Raw genomic sequence first — 11280 nt, 5'->3', positions numbered from 1 at the left:
TGGCGCTGCTGCTGGCGATGAGGCTGATGACCAGAGGGAGACGATTGAACTGAACGATCTGTCCAACACAGAGACAAAGACGGAGAGAGACATGTTCAATGGGAAGTGAAAGACAGACTAAACTGAGACACTTCAACTCTAGATCTGTGAAAACAGATCAGAACCTCAGATCACCTGACGTCAACCTGTCCACCAGGCGATCTGAGCATCTACTGACGTCCTCTATGAGACAGATTTGTCCCACCAGTGAGACATGGTGAGAGTGAAGGACTGACCTGGTACGTGTTGTAGTAGCAGATGATGCTCTTGTTCTTGGACAGACCCAGTTTACTGCCCTGATCTGTGGCCAGAGCGAACGTGGACAGGAAGCCAGGTCTCAGGGCCTGGACCGGGGCGTTGTCGTTGGCAACTGGAGGGACAGAACAGCTGAGTTAGTGCACACATCTTCATCTGCATCATGGTCTGTGTTGAAGTTTCCATTGGACTCCGCTGTGTGGGCTGATAGGAAGAAGATGAGGACATGAGTTCTGTTACCTTTGATGACGGGGACGCCGTCTCTGTCCGTCACCACGACAGCATGAAGACCTTCAACACTGGAGAAGAACACAGGAGAGTTCTACATGGAACACAGAACATCAGCTGGAACACAGAACATGCATCATGTATGTACTCACCTCTGCAGCTGCTTGTACAGGTACCTCTTCAGGTCCTGCAGAGGAACACAGGAAACACGTCAGAGGTACAGGAGTCACATGACTGACCAGCTGACTGACGTGGTCCTCACCTCACTGGACCACCCGGTACATAAACCCAACACACCTCCTTCACGATGGGATCAGTTTGTATGACCTCATACTTCATTAGATACGATATGAATTCCCGATGAAATATCAAATCGGATATTTATGAAGCAGCAGAGACAGAAAGTAGAACTCACATCAGCCATGTTCCCTCACGGGTCTCCGGTGTCTTTACCTGCGGGGACAAAATGGACCCTTCAATTCAACACTGATGAAGAACAACAGGAAGTTTTTCAGCAGCTAACACGGAGGCTAACCAGCAGGATAATACCGCGATACTTCTCTCCGTGATTTTAAACTTAAAGCTGCTAATCAGGTTTTATATGAAAAATAGAGGAAGAAACTTCACTGACCTGCTGTTAATGTCTTCAGAGCTAACAGCTGACAAACTGAGAAAGAGGAGCACAAAAACATCACGTGACACATGCGCTTTGTTTCCGGTTCTCGAGGATGTGTTCAGGAGAGTCAGCGGTGCACTAAAGTGTTGCAGCGCATGCGCCGCAGCAGCCAGTCGACTCCTGTGCATCAAAATAGAGAAGCTGCTGTCAATCATCTGTCAATCAGCTGAAGGTGAACTGTTACATCTGTCAGGGAGCTGCTGAGGTTCTACAGACTCTGATGTACTGAGACTTTGGAGTCCAGCTGGTATCTACACTGAAGTTCTCTTTGGTTCTTTGTTCACCAGAAAATGCTTCCTGGTTAGAAAGTAGAATGACTTTGAGGACGACAGGCAGCTGAAACAGGAAGTAGAAAAGATCCAACTAAAATGAAAAGATAAGCTATAAAGGTTCCTGTTAGAAGGAAGTCCTGCAGATTTCTGAATGTCTCCATGTGACCCGTTAACAGCAGACCGAACCATCTTGGACATGATGGACATGATGGACATGATGATGATGGACATGATGGAAATGGTAAATAGTCTGTACTTGTATAGTTTTATCACCTTTCGGTCTCAAAGCTCTTGAACATGGTTTTCCATTCACACACTAATGAGACAGATCACCATGTAAGGTGCTGCCATCAGGAGAACATTCACATACCGATGGTTCAACATCAGGAGAACATTCACACACCGATGGTTCAACATCAGGAGAACATTCACACACCGATGGTTCACCATCAGGAGAACATTCACACACCGATGGTTCACCATCAGGAGAACATTCACACACCGATGGTTCAACATCAGGAGAACATTTACACACCGATGGTTCACCATCAGGAGAACATTCACACACCGATGGTTCACCATCAGGAGAACATTCACACACCGATGGTTCACCATCAGGAGAACATTCACACATCGATGGTTCACCATCAGGAGAACATTCACACACCGATGGTTTACCATCAGGAGAACATTCACACACCGATGGTTCACCATCAGGAGTACATTCACACACCGATGGTACACCATCAGGAGAACATTCACACACCGATGGTTCACCATCAGGAGAACATTCACACACCGATGGTACACCATCAGGAGAACATTCACACACCGATGGTACATGATGATGGACATGACGGACATGACAGATATGATGGACATGACGGACATGAAGGACATGATGGACATGAAGAACATGACGGACATGAAGAACATGATGGACACGACGGACATGAAAAACATGACGGACATGAAGAACATGACGGACATGAAGGACATGATGGACACGACGGACATGACGGACATGACGGACATGAAAGGATATGACGGACATGATGGACATGATGGACATGATGGACATGACGGACATGAAGAACATGATGTACATGACGGACATGAAGAACATGACGGACATGAAGAACATGATGGACATGAATAACATGACAGACATGAAGAACATGACGGACATGAAAGACATGACGGACATGAAGAACATGACGAACATGAAGAACGTGACAGAAATGAAGGACATGATGAACATGATGGACATGAAGAACATGATGTACATGACGGACATGATGGACATGACGGACATGAAGAACATGATGGACACGACGGACATGAAAAACATGACAGACATGAAGAACATGAAGGACATGATGGACATGATGGACATGAAGAACATGACGGACATGAAGAACATGATGGACACGACGGACATGAAAAACATGACACACATGAAGAACATGAAGGACATGACGGAAATGAAGGACATGATGGACATGAAGAACATGATGGACATGACGAACATGAAGAACATGATGGACATGACGGACATAAAGAACATGACGGACATGAAAAACATGATGGACATGAAGGACATGAAGAACATCTACCATCTCTATCACATCTATCATCTCTACCATCTCTATCATCTCTACTATCTCTATCATCTCTACTATCTCTATCATCTCTACCACCTCTATTATCTCTACTATCTCTATTATCTCTACTATCTCTATCATCTCTACCATCTCTATCATCTGTACCATCTTCACCATCGCTATCATCTCTTGAAGTGTCTCTATCATCTCTTGAAGTGTCGTGTCCAGTTGTGTGTTGTTGGAAGACTCTGCAGGTCAGTGAAACATGATGGCAGTGATGATGATGATGATGATGATGATGTATTTATGGATCTGAGTCACGAATGGTATCTTCTGTAATTAGTCTTGATTGGTCAGATTTGATCTTCCAGCTATGACTCAAACTTTTAAGTTCTTAGAGAACTTTCTCATCCTGAACTGTCCTCTCAGACTTTAAACAGACTCAACAATATAGAATTAGTCAAATCTAATCTGAAATGTCTCTAACAGAAGCCTCACCCAGTCTAATATTAACACCAACATTCAGAAACCCTTTAATCAGTTAATCCTGATGAAGATGTTGGAACAGAGACATTGTATCCACAGTCTGAACCAGCGATGCACACATGAACTGAACCGGTAGTAAGAACTACAACCAGATACTGTGTTTACATTAGTGGGCACCGCTCACCATTTTCTTCTCCTGACTGTTTGGATTGGTTGAACCAAACACATCCTCTGGCTGAGCAGGAGGCGCAAGACAAGCACTCTGCCCCCCTCTGCTATTTTACACTAAACTCTTCCACATGGTTTATGAGCTCTCTCGTCTAGAAACTTGCTTCTGCTCACCTTCCATTGAACTGCTCGCTACACTGCGACCCATCATGAACATATATTAACTCATCATGAACATATATTAACTCATCATGAACATATATTAACTCATCATGAACATATATTAAACCATCACGAACATGAACTCATCATGAACATATATTAACCCATCATGAACATATATTAACTCATCATGAACATGAACTCATCATGAACATATATTAACTCATCATGAACATATATTAACTCATCATGAACATATATTAACTTATCATGAACATATATTAAACCATCATGAACATATATTAACTCATCATGAACATATATTAACTCATCATGAACATATATTAACTTATCATGAACATATATTAACTTATCATGAACATATATCAACTCATCATGAACATATATTAACTCACCATGAACATATATTAACTCATCATGAACATATATTAACTTATCATGAACATATATTAAACCATCATGAACATATATTAACCCATCATGAACATATATTAACTCATCATGAACATATATTAACTTATCATGAACATATAGTAACTTATCATGAACATATATTAACTCATCATGAACATATATTAAACCATCATGAACATATATTAACTTATCATGAACATATATTAAACCATCATGAACATATATTAACCCATCATGAACATATATTAACTCATCATGAACATATATTAAACCATCATGAACATATATTAACTCATCATGAACATATATTAACTCATCATGAACATATATTAACTCATCATGAACATATATTAACTCATCATGAACATATATTAACTCACCATGAACATATATTAACTCATCATGAACATATATTAACTCATCATGAACATATATTAACTTATCATGAACATATATTAACTCATCATGAACATATATTAACTTATCATGAACATATATTAACTTATCATGAACATATATTAACTTATCATGAACATATATTAACTTATCATGAACATATATTAACTCATCATGAACATATATTAACTCATCATGAACATATATTAACTTATCATGAACATATATTAACTCATCATGAACATAAATTAACTTATCATGAACATATATTAACTTATCATGAACATATATTAAACCATCATGAACATATATTAACTCATCATGAACATATATTAAACCATCACGAACATGAGCTCATCATGAACATATATTAACTCATCATGAACATATATTAATTAATTAATAAAATGTGCAATCACTTCATTAGAACAATGCAAATAAAGTTCTATTGGTGCAAAAAAGAACTAATATTTGGCAAAAAATAACTTATTGTGGCTGCATTTAACCTGTTTTGCAGTGAATGTATTTTCAAGATAATAACAATTAAGTTCAACCTGTGATAAACTAAGCAAAACATTTTCAAATATTTGTCAATAAAGAGTTTTTCACTGCAGATTGTAACAACTTGGATTTTTTTCGCTGAGAGATGAAGCAGAGAGATAAACTCCACATTAATGCAGATCCTCGGTACATATTACACAAAAGTACAGGCATTTCGCCATGTATTTATTGAGGACTTAGTTTTATTTCCGTGTACTTTGTACTTTTGTAATATTTTAAGTTCTCAATAAAGTTCTTGAAATAAAAAAAATTCTGCATTTCCCCCTGTAATACCACTGCGCCCCACTAAAGGGGCGCGCCCCACAGTTTGAGAATCACTGTATTAACCCATCATTACCCATCATCCTGCGGCTCTGTCTTCCTGCAGCAGTTTGTAAAGACTCTGGGTCTGATTTAATGATGGAATATAGATTTGTAATAAGTAGAATATCTCACTTCCTGTTTGTGTGGTGTGCTGTCTTCATGTTGAGATGAACCCAGCTGGTTTCCTGCAGCATCAGCATCGATGATGTCAGCCACGGGTTGGTCCGATGGTTAAAAGGTTTTTTCTACCTTTTAATGACCACATTTTCAGAGCTGATGCTGAAGTCATCTTCTGGATTTATCAGAGAATCGAATATAGAAACCTGCAGGGAGTTTTTATATTGTCTACACATGTGGTGGAGATTATATTTGCATACCCATGATCTTTATTTTCTGATGAGCAGTTTAATAATGTATCAGGGTGGAGTGTGCTGAAGGACTGCTGCCTCCTCTCCTCCATATGCACAGGGTTCACTGATCCTCTGGCTGACATGCTGTAGAGATAAATCACAGACTAGAGGCGATACAACCGGATGGATGTCACTACCGTCTATGTTTATACTGGACTCACATCCTTATGGCATCATTTTCACAAGAATGGGATGACGTGAGGTCACCTTTGACCACCAAGAGCAGCTGAGACTCCCCTCCAGCAAAAAATGAGGTTATCTTTGGGACTATAAATACATGTAATAAATGAGTTTCATCGGGAGCTTTAAGTGTGAATAATTTACTTCTGCTATCTGCTCAACAGGGTTCCAGCTCCTGATTTCACTGTATTGGATGTTTGTTCACTTAAACATTTCATTAATGACAAAAAAACACAAAGTTTTGAGTTCAAATATCCCCATTTCCAACCTGAAATGTTGACGTTGGCGCTCACAGCTGAGACTGTTAAAGCTGCTACATCCTCCGCTGGAGTGAGTCTCTCCGTGGTTGATGGATGAGAGGAGCTGATTAATTGGCCATGATTGAAGTCAGCTGTGAAATACCTGCTGATTATTTACTCCTCTTACTGTGTGTTTGTGTTCAGTTGCCCACACCGACATGTGCTCCTGTTGCACATGTTGGTTCAGTATGTTCTTGAGTTAAGAAGTTAAGTTTAGTCCTTTTTGTAGAAATTATTTTGCTTTAAAACTTTGTAATTATGACAATAAAAAACAAAGTATATGCACATTAATGTGTTCTAGAGTTGTGAGAGAGTTGAACAGTTCATTGTGAAGGTCCGAAGCCACAGCAGCTCAGCACACGTTTGGATGTGAGGAGACTGCAGCCAAAGTAAACAGAGTTGTCCTCCAGCGGGCCGAAGCTCGGTGCTGCTCCGGCTGCTGTTAGCAGAGATGACAGATGCAGATAAAGAACTGGCACTCTGGTTGTGGAGAGAGTAGACGACCTATCAGTGCTTCAGATCACTGAAACTACAAAGTAGAGAGTTGAAACTGCAGAATATAAAGTCTGATGATGGTCGTACGCTGTGAGTTAGACGGTTATTGGTTGGTAATCTTTCCTCTTTACTGTCTCTGAAGAGATGGTCAGCTCAGGAGGGAGCATCAACCTCTAGAGTGTAATTATAGAAATACTGGTGTTTCAGAAGTGGTTCATTTGGCCTCCATCAGTGCTCAGTGGTTTAGTGTTCATCAATAAGCAGCTCTGACACTTCTGCAATTTAATCTTTGCAGTACTGTCACTTTTTATTGTCCATCAGCACTTCTTAAGCTGTTGGTACTGGTTTTATGGGGGTACTTTTGTGTATTTTTTATGCATAAAAAACAGTTATGAGAACAAACTTCTCACACTGCAATCAAAAATAAAGTAATTGAAAATATATGAACTGAAAATCTAATTATTTGATTCCAAACAAGTTTTGTTGGTTTTGTCACAGAATTTTGTTTGTGTCAAAAACCTTTGGTTGTGAGTTGAGTTGGATGTAGTGGGCGGGGCCTTCACTGATGGATGAGACAGGAGTTCCTATTGGTGGGTTTTACTTGGATCCACAGACTGGCTGCAGACATACCTCCCTCCCTCCCACTGACCGCAGAGGAGTTTAATGGAGTCCTAAAATAAAAGTAAATAAAAAAAGGCAAAATAAAGCAGTGTCTTTTAAATGTGTGGTTCTGCTCCTGACTGTACATTTAAACTACACACGTTATTTTATACATGTGACTGCAGCTCGTTACATCTGCAGCTCTCCAGAGACTCATACTGCTGCTGTGCAGGTATCTGGAGATATTTTGGGAGTTATGGCTTTAAACTATTAAAGCTGACATCCTGACATATAAGTACAACCTTCCCACACAGTGGTTCAGGACTTCCATCAGCCTCCCTCTCTGTGCTGCTGCTGGCTGCTATGGACCAACATCAGCTGTGATGTAAGGAGAGCCCAGCGGGGGTCATCGGGGAGAAACCTCACAAACAGAGGCTTATTAATGTGAAGCATGATATTAATGAAACTGATTTACTTTGGAAATAAATACTGCTATAAGAAGAGAGGAGAGCTCTGAACATGTACTCCTTATTTCACTGCATGAATCTAATAAAAATATAGATGTGAGCTCAGTGAGAGTCACTCCAACAGAAGCTCAGGAAAAAACAGCCATAATACACTTTTAATGGAAACATGATGTGTTGGACCTTGAAGCAGAAGCAGCCCGAGTGCGACACTCTCATCTGCGTTTTTACTGCACCGATAAGGACGTCAGATTGTGTAACTGCACTAATTGGAGTTATTTGCAGAGTAAACAGAGTGAGCTGAGAGAAATGTGAGATGGATGTGATAAAGTGGCTGCGTTGTTTTCCAGCTCTGCAGAAATGATCCAGAAAATGTCCTAATGAAGAATACAGGTGGGAACGCCGTCTCGCTGCCACTTTATGTAGCCAGAAGTTTCTCTGTTAGTGGGTCACTGAGAGAGTAAACATTCCCACCTAATGACCACTCAGAGCAAAAAACACACACACACATACACACTGAACCCCGTCTCCCACAGGGTGTGTAAATGAGCTCCTAATGAAGCAAGTAGCTGAGGTTATTCTGAAGGCTCCAGCAGTTTTTATTATTAATTACTGAAATTGAGAAAGTAATATAATTATATTATTTAAATCATAAACTGCAGAGCAGCTTTACACCAATCATCAGCCAGCAGTGAGGTCACCTGTTGGTTTGTGAATGAGGAGCCAGAGGTGGATCTGACCGATCTGATTGGAAACCTGACGATACTACGTCCCGCCCACCGACAGCTGTAACCTGACTGCACCACAGGCCTGTCAATCAAACAGACACGCCCCCAAAAACAGGTCTTCTTGAATCTTCTTTTCTAATGAATGAGGGATTATTTTCAGATGGACCTCCAGAAAACTAAGAAGAAGGAGTGACTTTAGCTAACAACACCGAGATAACTGATGGACACATTTTATTCACTTTGGATTTGATGAGAGAAGTTGAATGGGAGTCTATGGAGCCGGAGGCTTTTTGGAGCCGACCTCTAGTGGCACTCGCTGGTATTGCAGCTGAAGACACTTCTGGATCAGAACCATTTTACAGACATTAATGCATCAGAGGACATTAAAGCTGCAGTACAGTTATATGGTGTATCTGTAAGTATCAGGATCTTCAACATGCTACTGAAAACCATCACGTTCTCTTTGCTGGAGTCTCAGATTTCCAAAATAAATCAGTTAAACCTTCAGAGGGCTCGGTGGCCTGCAGCCAACAGAAACACCAGTCCGCTGCTTCCACTTCCAGCGCTGGTACTGAGGCTGTGGTTCGTCTCCCAGTCAGAGCTCCACCAGCGGCAGTAATGTGGTAATAACATCTGGAACATCTGGAAAACATCAGCATAAAGCCGTGCTAGTAACAGATAAATGAGCCTCAGCTGGTGAGCAGCAGCTGAGAGAATCTGCAGCAGCTCTGCAGCTTCATCAGTGAGGAGCTGCTGCAGCGCCACCTACAGATAAAACAAGTCTTCAGGATGTCCTGTGTTCTCCTGCACAGTATCATTAACATGACGAACATCTGTTGACTCAGAGTGATGCTGCAACACTGCATCTGTTCTTCCTGCTGGACTTCTGGAAGTCCTTGTTGTTAGGACAACTCAGAACCACATCATCCTGATAGATCTAATAGAACCACATCATCCTGACAGATATAATAGAACCACATCATCTTGACAGATCTAATAGAACCACATCATCCTGACAGATCTAATAGAACCACATCATCCTGACAGATCTAATAGAACCACATCATCCCTTCAGATCTAATAGAACCACATCATCCTGACAGATATAATAGAACCACATCATCTTGACAGATCTGATAGAACCACATCATCCTGACAGATCTGATAGAACCACATCATCCTGACAGATCTAATAGAACCACATCATCATGACAGATCTCATAGAACCACATCATCCCTTCAGATCTAATAGAATCACATCATCCCTTCAGATCTTATAGAACCACATCATCCCAACAGATCTAATAGAACCACATCATCCTGACAGATCTTATAGAACCACATCATCCCTTCAAATCTAATAGAACCACATCATCCTGACAGATCTTATAGAACCACATCATCCTGATAGATCTAATAGAATCACATCATCCCTTCAGATCTTATAGAACCACATCATCCCTTCAGATCTAATAGAACCACATCATCCTGACAGATCTAATAGAACCACATCATCCCTTCAGATCTTATAGAACCACATCATCCTGACAGATCTTATAGAACCACATCATCCCTTCAGATCTAATAGAACCACATCATCCTGACAGAGATCTTATTAAACTGGTGGAACCGGCTCCCGGTTCTGGTTCTGGAGGCGGACCCCTCTCTACTGTTCTCTACATTCACACTTCCTATTTGATAAAGTTTATAGTTGGAGCTGATCAGGTGACCCTGAACCATCCCCATCATGCACTGCAGCACCTCTCCTCTCTCTTTCACCCTCTATGTATTTATATGAATGTCATTAACTTGGTTCCTCTCTCTGCAGCTTCCTGCAGGTTCTCTGCAGCCGCATGGTTCTGATCTGTGGTTCTGACCCAGCAACAGTTTATCATCTCTCTGCTCTCCTCTCACTCTGACCAGATGTTCTCCACCTCTGGTTCTTGTTTTTACAAGAATGACAATTCTCATCAGGGTTTCTTTCTATGAGTAAATGGATTTTCAATGAAATAATTTTAAATCTAGTCTTTAAATAAAAAGTAATTAATCTCTTGCATTTTAATCAGATAGCAGCTGATGTGTGTAACTTCTGATAAATGATGCGATCTGTTTCACTACTACATTTTTCATAACTTCATGATGATCCAAAGATAGAATGTAACTGATACTGGGAGGTGACCACGAGACATTTTAAATGAAGCTTTCCTCTCTGACTTCAGTCATCACATTTCGAACCACAGCACCAACACTCAGCTCTGCAACCGGGTCAAGTTTCATAGGTTACATGTTGAAGTGAACATATGAACTGGATGCTCTGAGTATCACATCATGAACGTCCTCCTGTAAGACTTCTCTCCAACACAGTCCACACGTTCCCACGTTCCAGAAAAATAAAACAATTAAAGAACTATTTATCATCCAGCTAATAAAAACCAGCTTTAACTGACATAATGTACGACCTAGATGACAAGCGCAGTCCCAGTGTGTCACCGAGCCGAGCCAAGACCGAGTTTTGATGA

The 11280-nt window shown here is 40.7% G+C and overlaps 1 protein-coding gene across 2 annotated transcripts in view; it reads right to left on the bottom strand.

Annotated features, from left to right (window-relative positions):
- lamtor3 (late endosomal/lysosomal adaptor, MAPK and MTOR activator 3) overlaps positions 1-1242 on the bottom strand; it is a 1649-nt gene extending 407 nt beyond the window's left edge. The window contains exons 1-6 of one of the 2 annotated variants that reach the window (XM_069723481.1): positions 1154-1242; positions 938-975; positions 675-709; positions 535-593; positions 276-409; positions 1-58 (exon numbers count right to left, since the gene is read on the bottom strand). The exon at positions 1-58 is cut by the window's left edge and continues 6 nt beyond it. In XM_069723481.1, coding sequence (XP_069579582.1) covers positions 1-58; positions 276-409; positions 535-593; positions 675-709; positions 938-946 — 295 coding nt within the window. In that variant the 5' untranslated portion in view covers positions 947-975; positions 1154-1242. Of the gene's footprint in view, positions 59-275; positions 410-534; positions 594-674; positions 710-819; positions 914-937; positions 976-1153 lie in introns of those variants that run through there. The other variant, XM_069723479.1, reaches the window with a different exon arrangement.
- Between the last annotated feature and the right edge of the window lie 10038 nt (positions 1243-11280).

This window comes from Brachyistius frenatus, unplaced genomic scaffold, assembly GCF_029030835.1.
Source record: "Brachyistius frenatus isolate BFR_SWC_R1_liver_20210118 unplaced genomic scaffold, ASM2903083v1 Contig_329, whole genome shotgun sequence".
Lineage (NCBI taxonomy): Eukaryota > Metazoa > Chordata > Actinopteri > Embiotocidae > Brachyistius > Brachyistius frenatus.
Note: the sequence above shows the minus strand (reverse complement) of the source record. Positions and strands in the feature narration are given on the sequence as shown.